The 15,388-nt window shown below is 61.8% G+C and overlaps 3 protein-coding genes across 6 annotated transcripts; 1 reads left to right on the top strand and 2 right to left on the bottom strand.

Annotated features, from left to right (window-relative positions):
• Nucleotides 1-114: 114 nt before the first annotated feature.
• On the top strand, nt 115-7,737 carry MTFR1L (mitochondrial fission regulator 1 like). Its single transcript, XM_068159098.1, has 7 exons — nt 115-215; nt 658-771; nt 1,695-1,799; nt 2,939-3,048; nt 3,786-3,997; nt 5,175-5,487; nt 6,938-7,737. The coding sequence occupies exons 2-7, from the start codon at nt 757-759 to the stop codon at nt 7,041-7,043; spliced, it is 861 nt and encodes a 286-aa protein (XP_068015199.1). The 5' UTR covers nt 115-215; nt 658-756; the 3' UTR covers nt 7,044-7,737.
• Nucleotides 7,738-8,706: 969 nt separating this feature from the next.
• AUNIP (aurora kinase A and ninein interacting protein) lies at nt 8,707-10,867 on the bottom strand. The gene is made up of 3 exons (XM_068159079.1): nt 10,652-10,867; nt 10,233-10,362; nt 8,707-10,011 (listed from the first exon to the last, which is right to left on the bottom strand). The coding sequence occupies exons 1-3, from the start codon at nt 10,745-10,747 to the stop codon at nt 9,110-9,112; spliced, it is 1,128 nt and encodes a 375-aa protein (XP_068015180.1). The 5' UTR covers nt 10,748-10,867; the 3' UTR covers nt 8,707-9,109.
• A 915-nt stretch (nt 10,868-11,782) lies between these two features.
• Nucleotides 11,783-15,371, bottom strand: PAQR7 (progestin and adipoQ receptor family member 7). 4 transcript variants are annotated; one of them, XM_068159086.1, is made up of 3 exons: nt 15,302-15,371; nt 13,954-14,112; nt 11,783-13,168 (listed from the first exon to the last, which is right to left on the bottom strand). In XM_068159086.1, the coding sequence occupies exon 3, from the start codon at nt 13,086-13,088 to the stop codon at nt 12,048-12,050; it is 1,041 nt and encodes a 346-aa protein (XP_068015187.1). In that variant the 5' UTR covers nt 13,089-13,168; nt 13,954-14,112; nt 15,302-15,371; the 3' UTR covers nt 11,783-12,047. The 4 variants fall into 4 exon arrangements, with proteins under 4 accessions (XP_068015187.1, XP_068015189.1, XP_068015188.1 ...); XM_068159085.1 differs by having other exon boundaries at nt 11,784-13,214; nt 15,302-15,365; XM_068159088.1 differs by lacking the exon at nt 13,954-14,112 and having other exon boundaries at nt 15,302-15,364.
• Between the last annotated feature and the right edge of the window lie 17 nt (nt 15,372-15,388).

The raw sequence follows: 15,388 nt of genomic DNA, 5'->3' as shown, positions 1-15,388 counted from the left end.
GTTCCCGGCGCCCGTTCCCGGCGCCCGTTCCCGGCGCCCGTTCCCGGCGCCCGTTCCCGGCGCCCGTTCCCGGCGCCCGTTCCCGGCGCCCGTTCCCGGCGCCCGTTCCCGGGCCGTCCGGAAGCGCTGGGGGCGGCTTCTGCTTCCGGGTGATGGCGGCGGCGGGGCCGGGAGCGGGGCCGGGAGCGGGGCCGAGCGCAGCCGCAGCCCCTCAGGTACCGGCGGGGCCCCGGGGTGGGAGCCGGCGGCGCGGGGGGGGCTGGCTGCGGGCGGGGGGAGGCGCAGCCCCGGGGAGGCTCGGTGCGGCTCCGGGGGGCTCGGTGCAGCCCGGGGGGGCTCGGTGCAGCCCTGGGGGGCCCGGTGCGGCTCCGGGGGGGCTCGGTGCGGCCCCGGGGGGCTCGGTGCAGCTCTGGGGGGCTCGGTGCAGCCCTGGGGGGCCCGGTGCGGCCCCGGGGGGGCTCGGTGTGGTTCCGGGGGGGGGGCTCGGTGCAGCCCCGGGGGGCTCGGTGCAGCCCGGGGGGGCTCGGTGCGGCCCCGGGGGGGCTCGGTGCAGCCCGGGGGGGCTCGGTGCGGCCCGGGGGGGCTCGGTGCGGCTCCGGGGGGCTCGGTGCGGCTCCGTGCGGGCCGTGCCCGCAGCCAGTCACCTGTGCCCCGCAGTGAGGAGCTCCGGGCCCGGCGGGGAGCAGGGGAGGATGAGCCGCGGGAGCCGCCGCAGCCAGCGCTGAGCCTGCCCCGAGGGCGCCGCCGCGGCCGGCGATGGCAGCGGAGTCCGTAAGTACCGCGGCCGCCCGGGCCCCGTCCCTTCCCCTTCTCTCCTTCCCCTGGTCCCTTCCCCTGGTCCCTTCCCTTCCCCTTCCCTCGGGCCCTTCCTTCCGGCCAGCAGTGCCCCGGGGCTGCCAGGGGCGCAGCGGTCGGCGGCTCGGGGCTCGGTGTGAAACGCACCTCAGGCACCCTCCCGGCAGAGCCCCGGCCCAGCCCCCAGGCGCTGGGCGTGCAGCAGGCTCCAGCAGTTAATGAACTGATGGCTTCGCTGGTGAGGAGAGCGAAACAACCTGCTTGGAGGCCAGCCTGTCACAGGCATTGGCGGTGCAGAGCCCTGTGCTGGCTCCTGTGGCGGCCACAGGACTGGCAGAGAGGTCAAAGACAGAGCACTTCACCTCCTGAGCCCCCCAGCACCTCCTGAAAGCCTCCACGGCTGCTCTGGCCACCCCCCATCGAGGCTGACCCTGGGGACACTTTGCCTCCATCCAGTGCTGCTGGCAGGGGTCAGTGAGTGTCCCTTTGAATGAGGTTTTCAGCTGAGTTCAGCTCTCTCCTGGCCCCCTCATGTGACACTGCTCTCCTCTCTGTGATCTGCCTTCACCTGGAGCTCAGTGGCTGTCACTGAAGGCTTCTCCTCGGTGCTGAAGGCACTGCCCCTGCACTGCCCCAGAGTCAGTGACTGTCCCCAGGGCTCAGCTGAGACACAGGCTGTGACCTTGGGGCTCAGCAGGTTCCCAGTCAGACACATCCCAGAACAGATGAAAAGGCAAAGGCCAGAGCTGCTCAGGGCCTTGTGTGTGACAGTTTGCAATGTAATAGCCTTTAAAAAGGGCAAATCCTGAGGTTGGAGCTGATGATCCCTGAGGTCCCTCCCAACCTGAGCCATGCTGTGACCCCAGGGGATGTTAATCCTGCCCCTTGGCTTCCTCCAGACCATCCCCATCTGGCAGAACAAGCCCCACGGCTCGGCACGCAGCGTTGTCAGGAGGATTGGATCAAACCTCCCTCTGAAGCCCTGCCCCAGAGCAACCTTTGAGGTAAGAGGAGTCCTGGGGGGTCTGGTGGTGATGTGCAGGAAGCTGCTGCCCTAGAGCAGCTCTTGCATTGCTCCCCAGCTGGGTTCACAGAGGTCCTGCACCATGAGGCTCTTCTTACTCTTTGCTCTGTAGATTCTGTTCCTGCAAGTGGTTGTGGGCAGCTGGAGGGGGAGGGCAGTCCCTCCCCAGACACTGCTGGGGGCTGGGCTCCCCAGCTGGAGCTGCTGAACCTGTGCCTCACTGTGTGACCTCCAGCAGGGCAGATGCCCTCTGGGCCTGTGTTTCCTCAGGGCTTCTGCAATGGCTGAGTCCCTGCTGGAGCTGAAGGGCAGCCTGGCACTTGTCAGTGGCAGGGAGCTGCACGTGGCCTTGGCAGGCTGCTGAGCTGGATCAGATGTCCTGCACTGCCTGCTCCCCACCCAGCACAGCAGCCTCCAGAGCTCCACACAGCAGCACAGGGACTGCCCCCCTGGGCTGGGCACTGCTGAGGCCACACTGGGGGCACCTTTGGGGCCCTCACTCCAGAAGGACTTTGAGGGCTGGAGCAGGTCCAGAGAAGAGCAATGAAGCTGGGAAGGGTCTGGAGAGCAGGGCTGGGGAGGAGCAGCTGAGGGAGCTGGGGGTGTGCAGCCTGGAGGAGGCTGAGGGAGACCTCATTGCTCTCTGCAGCTCCCTGAGAGGAGGCTGGAGCCAGCTGGGGGTTGGGCTCTGCTCCCTGGTGGCAAGTGAGAGGATGAGAGGAAATGGCCTCAGGGTGCAGCAGGGGAGGTTTAGGTTGGCCTCACTGAAAGAGTCCTCAAGGCCTGGACCAGGCTGCCCAGGAGGGGGATTGATTCCCCATCCCTGGAGGGGTTGGAAAGCAGCACAGGAGGGGTGCTGAGGGACATGGTTTGGCAGCAGGCTTGGTGGTGCTGGGTCAGTGGTTGGAGCTGATGGTCCTGAAGGCCTTTTCCAAGCAGAGCCACTGCTGGGCTGTGTGCTGGGACTCCCTTTGTGTGAGCTGAGTGGTGCTGCTGTGGCACATCCGACCTGCTGCAGAGGAGAAGGGCTCTGAAGCTGCTGCAGGCCTCCTGGGACAGCCCCAGCAGGCAGAGCAGGACAGGACTGCCCTCTCCTCACAGAGGCTTTCTTCTCTTCAGGTTCTCCCAAGTGTTTCAGAGCTGTACTTCGGTGATGTGCCTCCAGTCCCCACCCTGGCAGACATCGTGTGGATAGCAGCAGACGATGAGGAGACCTACGCCAGGGTCAGGTTGGTTCCTCCTGGTGTCCACACCCTGCATGGGGCAGGCACTGCTCAGGTCCCCACAGCTCCCCCTCCTCTCAGGGTCTGGTGTGGTTGGTGCCTCTTTGAAGACATTTTCCCCCAAGAGACAGGGAGGAAAATGATGAACAGAAGACGCTGGGAGGGACTCCTGTGGGGTGTGCTAAGAGCCTGCTGAAAGCTCAGTGCAGGGGAACCCTCCCCCCTGATCCCTGCTGGTTAGCAAGGTGAAGAGTTGAGTTCTGCTGGGTCTGAAATGTTCTGCCCTCAGGAGTTTGGTTCTGGCCCTTCCCTTCTGGAGGACAAAAAGGACTTTGGGATCAGAGGCAAAAGTTCAGGAGTAGGTGACATTCCCCACGTGCACCAGCACATTGCCTGGCCTGGGGACAGGTTGAGCAGGAGAGGAATCACTTCAGGCCACAGGAGCATCCCCAGGCCTGGTCTCTGTGTGCTCCCCCCACATCCTGAGCTGCTGGGGCAGGATTGCTGTGCCAGGCCTCGCGTCCTTGCCAGGCAGAGAGAGCCCAGAGCGGCGCAGCCCAGCCCCCCGGTGGCACAGAGAGCTTGGTGCAGGCAGCCCCCCAGTGACACAGACACCACCGAGGTGCAGAGGCTCAGCTCATCGTGTGGGAAGTCTGCTGCTGCCCCGAGGTGGAGGCAGAGCGCCCCCAGGTGCCGCAGAGGGCCCTGGGCTCCCCAGTGAGCCCGCGGTGTCTGTGCTGCAGGAGCGACACTCGGCCGCTGAAGCACAAGTGGAAGCCGAGTCCCTTCACCGTCATACAGCGAAATGCTTCAGTCCCCAACCTGAGGAAGCAGGAGGAGAAGCTGCTGGCCCTGAAGAAGCCTGGTTTACCAGCACTGAGCAGGACAACAGAGCTCCAGGATGAGCTGAGTCACCTCCGGAGCCAGATCGCTAAGATCGTGGCTGCAGAGTCAGGTAGGGCTGCAGGGAGCTCTGGGCTGGGCAGCAGCAGGGCCTGAGAGCCTCAGCCCCCTCCAGGCCTGCACACACAGCACAGCTGCTCAGTGCTGTTCCAGCAGAGCTGCTGCTCTGCTTGGTAGGATTCCATCTTTGGTGTCAGCTCAGAGCTGGCTCTGTGTCTGGAGGAGGAGCCCTGCTTGGCTCTGGGGAGGAGCAGGAGCTGCCTTGTGGCTGTGCTTGCTCTGGAGGTGCTCACCTCCAGCACCAAGCTTCACTTGGTGTCTCCCTGCCCTTCCCTCCCTGCTGCCAGCCAGCCAGGAGCCTGAGGGTCACATCTGGGTGTGGGTTGGTGTTTGCTGCTCTCTGACAGTGCCCTGCTGTAGCAGGTGAGGTCTCTGGGGAAGGAGAGGAGCCAGGCTGCTCACACAAAAGGTCCCTGGGGAAAGGCTGAGCTGAGGAATTTCTTCATTGCAGTAAAGGTCTGTGCAGCTAACAGCCTTGGGTTAACCCCAGGCCTCAGCAGTGAGGACAGGCTCCTCTCCCTTCCCTGTGTGCTTAGCTCTGAGACCACAGAATCACAGAGGGGAGGGGCTGGAAGGGACCTCCCGGGATCATCAGTCCAACCCCCAGCCAGAGCAGGGCACACAGGAGCACAGCCAGGTGGCTTTGGAAAGCCTCCAGGACCTCTCTGGCCCCAACCTTCCTTGTCCAAGGCTTGCTGCAGCCTGCTCCAGAGCCTCAGCACTGAAGAACTTCCTAAGAGCAGTCTGACCCTGCCCCCCTCAGCTTCAAACCAGCTTGAGGAGAGGAGGTTTAGACTGGAGATTAGGAAGCAATTCTTTGCAGTGAGGGTGGAGAGCCTGGCACAGGCTGCCCAGGGAGGCTGTGGCTGTGCCCTCCCTGGAGGTGCTCAAGGCCAGGCTGGGCTGGTGGGAGGTGTCCCTGCCCAGGGCAGGGGGCTGGAACTGGATGAGCTTTGAGGCCCCTTCCAAGCCAGCTCATTGTGTGGCTCTGTGAGCATGGTGCCATGGGAAGCAGTGGACAGAGGCTGTGCTGAGTTTGTTTGCTCACAGCCTGGCTGAGGAGGCCTCTTGATTTATCTTCTGTTACTTGGAGGAGGGGGAAAACCCAACCAGCAGCTGCCTGGCTTGGGCTGAGTTCTTCTCTCCACCTCTGCTCTTTTCTTTTCCAGCTTCTGCTTCCTTCACACCAGATTTGTTATCCCCAGGAAGCTCAAATGCATCTTCTCCCTTGCCTTGCTTTGGACCTTCCTTCCAGTCCACAACTTCCTTTGTCATTAGTGACATCACAGAGGAGGAGGCAGAGCTGGACAGCCCTGAGCTGCCCTCCGTCTCCATGCTCTGCTCTGCCAGCTCGGAGTGTTTTAAGCCAGAGCCAAAGGATCCTGAGGAGGAGGATTCTGTCTCTCTCTCCAAGGCCAGCAGCTTTGCAGACATGATGGGCATCCTGAAGGACATCCAGAGGATGAAGCAGAGCAAAGACCTGTAAGTGCTCTCCTGAGCTCTCTGCCTTTGGTTTTACCTCTGCACTGGAACAGAAAAGCCTCAGGCTGAATCCTAGAGGGGCTCAGGCTGGAAGGGACCTCAAAGATCATCTACTCCAACCCCCTGCCATGGGCAGGGACACCTCTCAGCTCTTCCTGCTCTCTCCTCTCAGCTCTTCCTCCTCTCTCCTCTCAGCTCTTCCTCCTCTCTCCGCTCAGCTCTTCCTCCTTTCTCCGCTCAGCTCTTCCTCCTCTCTCCTCTCAGCTCTTCCTCCTCTCTCCGCTCAGCTCTTCCTCCTCTCTCCGCTCAGCTCTTCCTCCTCTCTCCTCTCAGCTCTTCCTCCTCTCTCCGCTCAGCTCTTCCTCCTCTCTCCTCTCAGCTCTTCCTCCTCTCTCCGCTCAGCTCTTCCTCCTCTCTCCTCTCAGCTCTTCCTCCTCTCTCCGCTCAGCTCTTCCTCCTTTCTCCGCTCAGCTCTTCCTCCTCTCTCCTCTCAGCTCTTCCTCCTCTCTCCTCTCAGCTCTTCCTCCTCTCTCCTCTCAGCTCTTCCTCCTCTCTCCGCTCAGCTCTTCCTCCTCTCTCCTCTCAGCTCTTCCTCCTCTCCCAGCTCAGCTCTTCCTGCTCTCTCAGCTCAGCTCTTCCTGCTCTCTCAGCTCAGCTCTTCCTGCTCTCTCAGCTCAGCTCTTCCTCCTCTCCCATCTCAGCTCTTCCTCCTCTCTCCTCTCAGCTCTTCCTCCTCTCTCCTCTCAGCTCTTCCTCCTCTCTCCTCTCAGCTCTTCCTCCTCTCTCCGCTCAGCTCTTCCTCCTCTCTCCGCTCAGCTCTTCCTCCTCTCCCAGCTCAGCTCTTCCTGCTCTCCCAGCTCAGCTCTTCCTCCTCTCCCAGCTCAGCTCTTCCTCCTCTCTCAGCTCAGCTCTTCCTCCTCTCTCAGCTCAGCCTCTACCTTGCTTCCCCTGTGCAACAGCAGCATCTTAGGCTAGCTCAGGCTCTGGTTACTGCAGCTTAATTAAAGCTGTGTGGTAGGTTAGAATTACATTAAATAAGTCACTGCTGAGCTTCAATTCCTAGGCACAGCCCTCTGGTGTCACTGCAGCTCTCCAACACTTAAGAGGATCTTGCAGGCTTTAAGTGGATGAGGGAAGCAAGTGGTGCTTAATGAGATAAGCACAGAGATGCTTCTCTGATGCTCCTGCTTAGGACTTGGTGCTTAGGCACAACCTGGGGGGCTTCAGGGGTGGCTGAGGAGCACTTGCAGAGCTGAGTCAGCAGATGTGAGGCAGGGCCTGCTCTGGTGTCTGTGGTGCCCTCTGAGAGGGGAGCAGCTCAGTTTGGGGCTGCTGACTGTGTGCTGGGGTTAGGACAGGGAGCTGAGGAGCTGCTGGGACTGGGCACAGCTGCAGCAGGGTTGGCATTTTCTCTTCACTGAGTCCCTGCATGTTTTTGCCTTCCATGTAGAAACAGAACTCCAATGAAGGAGGAGGACCCAGCTGTGCTTATAGCAGAAGTTCTGAGAAGGAAATTTGCTCTGAAGGATGAAGATCTGACCCTGAAGGAGAAATGATGGCTCAGTCATCAAACTCTGCAAGCAGAAGTATTATGCTCCCAAATCTCCTGCACTGTAGCTGCCTTCCTAAGGACTGAGCCTTCTGCCTCTTCTCTGAGATAGGAAATGGTTCCTGCCCTGGACATGGCCTGGGAGAGGCCCTGCAGGCTTGAGGCCCTGCAGCTTTGGGATGTGGTTTCCATGAATTTACTGAAGAGAAAACCAAACCAAACCAAACCACTTTTTAAGGAGCTGGGAGTTCCTCCCCACCTGTGTTTTGCTGTGGATGAGTGCTAAGGATCCTCTCAAGAGTGCAAGGAGTGCTGCTGGACAGAAGTTCTTTCTACCTACATTTCTTTTCCTTAGGTTGCAATGAAGCATTACCTTAGAAGGGCCTCAGTCCACCCTGCCCAGTTACCACCTCCAGTAGCACCCAGTGTCCACCATCCACTTCTTTCCCTGTTGAGTGTGGTGCAGAAGCTGCTGAGAATAAGCTAATTCATGTGTCCTGGTCTGTAGTGTTTAGGAGGTTGTTGTTAAAGCAGTGGTGAAAAGAAGTCTTCTTGTCTGCCCCCGTGGTGGGCTGAGGCCACAGGGGGTGGGCAAGGGCTGCTGGCTGGCTTTGGTGTGCCCCTGGGTGTTCCCTCACTCCCCACACTTGCATGACAGAATGGCCTTAATTTCTTGGCAGTAATGTAATGTTCCTGACTAGTTCCTGTGTGCAGAGACTGTACTTTAGTTAGCATTCAGAGGTCTATTTATTGAACACCCCCCCTGCTGAGAGCCCAGCACCTGCCCCCAGAGCTTTCACCCCAGCAGAGGGGGGAAGGGACTTGGCCTTGCCTGTGGCTGTCCCTGACCCAAGAGGCGTCCTGCAGCTCCACCTCCTCTGCACTGTTCCTCATGGCTGTGGTCAAAGCAGGACTTTGGGTTTCCCCTTTGTATAAAATGGAGCCTTAGTAAGAGCCTGGCTGTGCCTGGTGGTGTGCAGGGGGCAGAGGGGAGGTGGCTGGGGGGCAGGTGTGGGAGTGCAGCTGCTGCAGAGGGAGGTGCTGCAGCTCTCAGGTGCTGAGAGCCTTCTTCCTTCACCAGGTTCCCAGCCCTTGGCAAAGCAAACCCTCAGCCCTGCCCCAGCTGCATCTCTCACACTGAAATTGTGGCCCCAGGGGAAGGGGAAGCTGCCTGGAACAGCAGCACTTGGCAGTGGTGGAGGTGTCCTCCACATGTAGAAGAGAATTAAACCAGAGCAGCCTCTTGTTCTGGAGCAGGGGCACAGCTGGCCTCTGCTCCTCCTGACCCTGGGGCTTTGGAGCAGCTGGGCCCTGTCCTTCAAAGCACAGCTCCAGCCTAGAGCCCTCCCCTCCCATCCGCCAGAGCAGGGATTAGGTGGAGCCAGCCAGGCAGTGTGGAGGCACCAAGGCTGTTGGTTGAGCTGTGGAGCAGCCCCAGGCAGCACTGCCCAGCTCTGCCTGCAGCCTGCAGCTCTCCCTGTGCTGTCTGACACACCCCAGGCTCACCCCTGAAGGAGCTACCCCTCCAGAGCAGGTGGCACTGTCCCCATTCCTCCTCTTTGTCACAGCCTTCCTCAGCTTCAGCCTCTGCTAACAGCAGCTGGGTGCTGTGGTCCCACCCACAGCTACCAGAGGTTCATCTTTCACAGCCACAGAAGGTGCAAGGCCTTGGCCACAGTCCCCAGCTGTGCCCTGACAGGGCTGGCACAGGGCAGAAGCAGGACACAGCTGAGCCCAGGGCTTCCTGCAGGCAGCTGAGGCAGAGTGTGGGGCCTGAGCTGAGCCTGCAAACCCTTCACCTTTGGACTGGCACAGCTGCAGGAGCAGGGGGCTGTGACCATGACAGGAAGCAGCTCCTTCAAACACTGAGCTTTATTAAAGCAAACACAGAGGCCCTGCCTGCTGCAGGGGGCTGCTGCTGCCTCTGCCACACCACCACCCGGGGCCCTGACCCATTTCTGACCACCTCCTTCACTCCTTAATGCTTTCCTGAGGCTTTGTAAGGTCAGCAGATGACCCAGCTGGGGGCACTTCATGTTTAACCAGCTCCTGAGCTGAGGCACCTGAGGGCACTTAGTGTTTAATCACTCTGTTCCCCTGGGAGTCCTGGGTGAAGAGTACATCATGGCACAGCTCTGCCCAGGCCTCCCCCGCTCCGCTCAGGCTCCTCTTGGCAGCAGCCCTGCAGGAGCCCTGGCAGGGGGAGCCGGGCAGGGAGCTGCCCTGGTCCTTGGGAGGAGAGAGGAGCCTCCAGCAGCGGTGGGAGATGACTCTGTTCCCCTCTGAGTCCTGGGTGAACAATTCCCTGCAGGGGCTGCTCGGCTCTGCCGTGCTGCTGCGCTCCCTCGGGGGCTCTGCTCTGCCTGCTCCTGGGGGGGAGGAGCAACCCCCAGCAGCACAGCTCCTGCCTCTCCTTACAGCAGGCTTCATAGGCTCAGGCACATCAGCTAAAGCATTGATGCTCCTCAGCTGGTGCAGTTCCTTGCTCTGGTTTGCACCAGGGCTGGGCTGGGAATCAGGCCTGGTGCTCAGCCCCTCGGGCAGCAGCTGCCTCCCTTCCCTGTCCCTCCTGCAGCCTGCAGTTCTGCTGCCACCTCCTGAAGGCAGGTCTGCAGTGAGCAAACCTGACTCGAGTCTGTGAGCCAGGACCTGGCTGCCCTCTGAGTCCTGGGTGAAGCTGGAGGGGATTGCTGCAGCCTCTCCCACCCTGCAGGAGGCTTGGCTCACGCTCTGGGCCTCTGCTTCCAGGGAGCCTGGCAAAGGAGCTGCTGAGGCTGCTGCTGTCCAGGCACAGCACCGGCCTGGAGCCTGCACCTTCTCCTCCCCAGCTCTGCAGGATGGCTTCTGGGCTTCTTCCTCCACCTGCAGCAAAGCCAAGATCTTCACAGGGGAGGCAGCCAAAGTGCCACCTTTTCCTTTGCAGTCTTCAGGCAGGATGGAAGGAGAGGGCCTGCAGTTTTCTTTGTCTCTTTCATCTGAGAAGAAGAGGGAGCTGCTTAAAGCCAGAGCACAAAAGCAGCCTCAGGAGCACAGAGATTGTGAGCTGCCTCCATCCTCCCTAAACCCCAAACTGGGAGTTCAGACCTCTTCCTCCCCAGCAAATGCACTTTTCTGCCCAGTAAAGCTGCCAAGCAATGAAGTGAGAGGATTCCCTCTCAAGCCTGGAGCCACTCTCCCCAGGGCTGTTCCCCATTACCTGTCTGGCTGCAGAAGAAGGAGGAGATGGAGGTCTGCTTGCTGCGTGGCTGAGAGGCTCTGCTCTGGGTGAAAGAGAGAAGCTTCCTCCCCAGCACTCGAGTGGACACCTTCGGCTTGGCGAGGAGAGGCTGGGCAGGGAGAGAAGCCAGAGCCAAGTGGGCGCTAAAAGCCACTTCTGCCCTTCCCCAGCGCTGCAGCACGGAGCGGATGAGGCTGGGGGGGATCGCCTTGTCCATCCCCCTGCCCAAGCCCCTCCGACCCCACCGTGTCCCCCTGGAAACCTCTCTGCCTCCTGCCCGACCCACGGCCTCGCTCCCGCAGCCTCTCCTACCCCACCGTGCCGCCGGATCTCACCCCCGCGGAGCCAAACGTTCCCCCGGGACCAGGGTCCGGGCGCGCCCCGGTGCCCAGCCGTACCTGCCCCGGGCTCTGCTTCAGCTCCGCCGTATCCAGCCACACGCCGCACGCCCCTGCCGGCGGGGCCGCGCTGCCGCCTCGGCGTCCGCGCTTCATCCCCGGCCCCGGGCCGCTCTCTAGCCTGCCTCCCGCTCCCGCGGGCCCGGAGAGGGGCCGGAGCTGCTCCCCGTGCCCGCCGGTTCCCGCGCACGGGTCCGGGTCCCGTTGGCTCCCGCGCTCCGGTTCCGGTCCCGTTGGCTCCCGCGCTCCGGTCCGGGTCCCGCCCAAAGGCCGCCACCGGCCCCCGCGCGCGCTCTCCTGGCGGATGGACCAATCAGAGCAGGGGGGCTGGACGAGTGGGAGGCGGAGCCCCCGCCCACCCGGTGCCTACATGAGGAAGTGGGCGGTGGGGGGCGTGGCTACGGCAGTGGGGGGCGGGGCTGAGCGTGGGCTGTGCCAAGCTGAGCTCCCTTGGCGGTCGGGATCGGGCCCCGGGCCGCAGCGGAGGGTCGCGGCGGGTGGAAGGTGGAGAGAAGGAGCCTGAGTGCCGCAGAGCTGCCCACGGCGGGTGGGAGGCAGGGCTGGGGGGAGCAGCACTGCACCCCTGGGTTCTTTCCGTTCTCTCTGGTGCTCTCCTGCCTAGCCCTTGGCTGAGCGCAGCCCCCACCCTGAGCTCCCCCAGCCCCCTTCACCTTCTCTTTACAAGCCACAGCTGCAGGCCCAGCTGTTTCCTGCCCTGCGTTTGCCCCCTCTGTGCCTCAACCCGTTGCACCAAGAGCCCAGGGCCTCATCCACCACCGAGGCAGAGGTCCCAGCTTCTGCCCTGGGGCTCAGTCTCCATCAAATCAACCCCAGCCCTGCTCTGTCTCCCCCCTTGCTGCACCCCAAGCCCTGTCACTGCCCAGACAGCTCTGTACCACTGCCCAGACAGCTCTGTACCACTCCCCAGACCATACAAAGGGGCCTGAAATGACATTAAATACATTTTCTACCCTTCTCTGTGGTTCAGAGCAGCTCAGCTCAGTCCCTTTCCCTGGGCTACATTCTGCCACCACTAGCAGGGGGCCAGCTGGCATCTCCTTACCTTGCACTGTGGGACACCTGGCAGCTTCCAGACCCATCCCCAGGGCACAGGGCTGCAGCACTAACACCATTTTGTTCCAACTGTTTTATTCAGACATGTGCAGTAAGCCAGGGTGCTGCTTTAAGAGCAAGCTGGAACTAATCCTGAATTGAAAGAAAGCAGAGAAAGCAGCTTTTCCTTCCCCTCCCTCCAGAGCACTCTGCTGTGTGACAGCTCAGGAGCAGCTTCATTCCTCCTCTCCTCGAAGCCTGTGGCTGGATTCACGCCAGCACCGCGGCCGCCGGCTGCAGGCTGACCACAGGGATGAGCTCAACAGCTTCTCCCTCGGGGACCTCACTCTTCTTTGAAGCTCAGCTTGGTTTTCACCTTCCTGGCCATGTAAGCAGCTGTGAGGACAGAGCAGGTGACGGTGAAGAGGCAGAGGGCAGAGAAGTTGTGCGCCAGGTCGCCCTGGAGAGCGGAATAGATGTGGCGCCTGGAGTGGTAGTCCAGCACCACCGCCTCGATCTGCGCCAGCGTGCAGAGCACCAGGCACACGTGGAAGATCTGATGGCTCTGCCCGAAGAAGTGGCACTTGCCAGGGAACCACTTCTCAGGGTAAGGGTGTGAGAAGAAGAAGGCCCCGACCAGGAAGAAGAGCACCTGGCACTTGTGGTAGAGCAGGGCCGGGTCGGGGCGGCCGGAGGGCGGCGTGGTGCAGAGGCGGTGCACCACGGGGCTGATGTCCAGCAGGTAGGCCAGGCCAGAGGGCAGCTCCTGGCAGAGCAGGCTCAGAAGGCGAGCAGACTGGTGGTACCGGTACTTGGCATAGCAGGAGCCAGCGCAGGACAGCCATGCCAGCAGGACAGCCGCCGGCATGTAGAACCCTTTGACCTTCTCGTGCCAGCTGGGCTCGATGGCGTAGTAGTAGTGCCCCAGGGCGCTGCCGTACTGGTAAACGGCCACCCCCACGTAGTCCATGAAGAAGAAGCTGTAGTGCCAGAACTCGGATTTGGCCTGCAGAAGGTGAGCCAGGGTGCTGAAGGTCAGGTAGGTGATGGACGCCACGATGATGATGAGCAGGGGCCGGGCGTGCAGGTCCTGCCCAAAATCCACCTGCAGGCAGAGCTGCTGGAAGCGCCGCAGCAGGATCAGCGCCGCCACCAGGTGGGTCCAGACGTTGATGGCTTCGTTGTGCTGCTGGAAGAGGGTGGAGAAGTAGTAGCGCCAGGTCTGCCGCACGGGCCGGTAGCCAGTGTGGATGTAGGGCTTCCAGAAGACCTTTGGCACCTCCGAGCTGCTGACGGTGGAGGGGGAGAGGGGGGCCAGGAGCTGAGGGACTTGCCGCACGTTGATGAAGAGCCGGCTGAGCTTTTCGGTCACCACCGTTGCCATGGTGAGCTTTAACAGGGCTTTTGCAAGCGAAATGGTTCTGTGGTGAAGCCAAACGGCAGGTCCCCACCGTGCAAAACAACCTTTGGGATGAAGAGAGAAAGTTTTGCTGCAGGGTTTAATCCTCACCTAAAAGACACAAACCAGCAGGGGCTGTTTGGAGGCTTTGTTCTGATTTGTTTTCCGAAGATCTACAAACTCCTGGCTGGAGAATGGCCTGGAGCGAAAGAAGCACCAAAAACAGAAGGAGGCTGAAGGGAGATTTCAGACCCCATCAAGTGCCCCACGCAGCACAGGCGACAAACTGTCTGGAGGAGAGCAGAGGTGGAGGACACCAGCATGGGGTTGCCACAACAACCATTCGCAGGAACATCAGTTCCGAGCTCCCCTCCTCCCCAGCAGCTTGAGATCTGCTACACAAACACAGCTTCAGCAACCCTCCCAGCCCAGCAGCAGCTTGGATTTCCCCTTCTGCGAAGCGTCTGCAGCCTCTTCACAAACCAGCCAGGATCCCACCCACGGTGGGACAGCCCTGCTCTGCCCTCCCCGGGGGGGCACCTGAGGGTACCACCAGATGCAGCTTCTGCGTTTGGAGCTTTCTCCCTTCTCCCTCAGCTCCTGGTTTTCCAGGTGGCTTTGCACACACAGAGCACAGCTCCAGGGAGTTCATCCTCTTGCATCACTGAGGTCCAGCAGCACAACCTTTGTGAGCAAGCATTTCCCTACTGACCTTTTTGAGGCTGCTGTCCTCACCAAGATAAGGACAACCCCGCGGGCCTGGCCTGCCTCTGCACCACACAGCCTTAAAACCAGGCTGGGCAGAACCTGCTGGAGATTGCCCCCTGCCCCCCTCCTCCTTCCCCATTACCTGCTCTTGCTCAGGCAAGTTCTGGAGAAGACAGCCTGCCTGCTCTCCAGCTCCTGTGCTGATTTGTGCCTCAGCTCCTGGCAAGTGCAGACATTTCAGGGACAGCTCAGGCAGGAAAAGCTCTTCAAAGTTCGGGAACAGCAGGAGGAGGGGCTGGGGCTGTTTGTTTTAAAAGATCTCAGTCATTTCCCCATCAAAATGGAGCAGGCAGGGCTGTAACTTCTGCCTGCCTGAGGAGCAGAGGCTGCTTGCTGCTCAGCTTCCCCTTTTCCCCCACCTCATCTGGTTAAAGAGACCTCATCTCAAAGCCCCTGTGGGCAGCACCTCGCAGGGGGCAGCCCTGACCCTTTGCTCGGCCTCCTAAACCCTGGGCTAGCACCGGCGCAGGGCTGCCAGTGACAAATTAACTCCACAAAGCTCTTCCGGGCTCGCAGCTCCTGCGCCCAAGCCGAGCAGCCTCCGGTCCTGCCGGGGAGCCGGCAGCCAAAGCAGAACTGTCCCGAACTGAGCTCTTTTGACCCAAAATCCGGCGAGCAGCTCGGAGGAGGCTGCTGCCCTTCAGCTGCCTGCACAACCTGCCCCTGTGCCGGGGCCGCCGCTGCCCTCGGGGGTGCCTGGGAGGGGGCTCAGCTCCGGCTCTGCCCCCTGGTCACAGCTGCCGGGAGACCAACTCCCCCGGGAAAGAGCACTCCTGGGGGGGTGCCCGGGGAAAATCCAGGCTGGGAGCAGCCAAGCGGGAGGCAGGAAAGGGAGTGGTGTTTACTTCAGGTTCTCCAGAACTCCTCGGAGCAGGAGATGATTGGCAAAGCTCGTCCCAGCTGCGAGGCTGGGCTGAGGGGGAGCACAGCCTGCACTCGGGCAACCACTAATCTGCCTCTGACCCTGAGTAACGACCTCGGGAGACGGCAGGAAGGCTGCCTCGGACGCTGCGGTGTCCTCCCTCTGCCAGGCAGCATCCACCCATCCTGCCGGGCGCTTCCCCAACCATCCAGCCCCCAGCTGCTAGCAGCCCCGCTCGCTCCCGGGCCCACAGCTGGGTTCCAACCTTCCAAAGCACAACTGTGGCTCTTTTGGGATGCGATGGGTCCCTTCGCAGCACAGCCCCACTGAGCTCCCCCGGCTCCCCCCTGCCCGGGCCAGCCTCTCCCCTTAGCCTCAGCCCCTGCCAGGATCGCCCCTGGGGTGTTTGTCCCCCGGGGGGAGACTTCCAGGACGCTGAAGGTGAGGGTCCGCGGAGCCCTAGCCCCCTGCCCTGCCGCTGTCTCGCCAGCCCCGCTGCATTCCCCCCCACCAGAACCCCCCCGCACAGACCCCTGCCCCGGGGCCACCCCCTCCCCATCCCCGGCACCTGCCGAGCCGCCGCTGCTCCGCTCCCGGCCGCAGGACGCTGAGCGCCGCTGCTCCGGGGCGGGTCCCGGGCCCCCGCCCCCTGCCC

This window comes from Melanerpes formicivorus, unplaced genomic scaffold (assembly GCF_026170545.1).
Source record: "Melanerpes formicivorus ecotype bairdi unplaced genomic scaffold, bMelFor1.0.p_v2 SCAF_45, whole genome shotgun sequence".
NCBI classification, from domain to species: domain Eukaryota; kingdom Metazoa; phylum Chordata; class Aves; order Piciformes; family Picidae; genus Melanerpes; species Melanerpes formicivorus.
The sequence above is the reverse complement of the archived record's forward strand: the minus strand, read 5'-3'. Positions and strand labels throughout refer to the sequence as shown.

Excerpts from the sequence above, each read along its gene's own strand:
- MTFR1L (XM_068159098.1), top strand. Across the intron at positions 1,800-2,938 it reads GCCCCAGAGCAACCTTTGAG|GTTCTCCCAAGTGTTTCAGA; the intron begins GTAAGAGGAGTC and ends TCTTCTCTTCAG. Across the intron at positions 5,488-6,937 it reads ATGAAGCAGAGCAAAGACCT|AAACAGAACTCCAATGAAGG; the intron begins GTAAGTGCTCTC and ends CCTTCCATGTAG.
- AUNIP (XM_068159079.1), bottom strand. The coding sequence starts at position 10,747 with ATGAAGCGCGGACGCCGAGGCGGCAGCGCGGCCCCGCCGGCAGGGGCG. Across the intron at positions 10,363-10,651 it reads TGAAGCAGAGCCCGGGGCAG|CCTCTCCTCGCCAAGCCGAA; the intron begins GTACGGCTGGGC and ends CTCCCTGCCCAG. Across the intron at positions 10,012-10,232 it reads CTTCTTCTGCAGCCAGACAG|ATGAAAGAGACAAAGAAAAC; the intron begins GTAATGGGGAAC and ends TCTTCTTCTCAG.
- PAQR7 (XM_068159086.1), bottom strand. The coding sequence starts at position 13,088 with ATGGCAACGGTGGTGACCGAAAAGCTCAGCCGGCTCTTCATCAACGTG.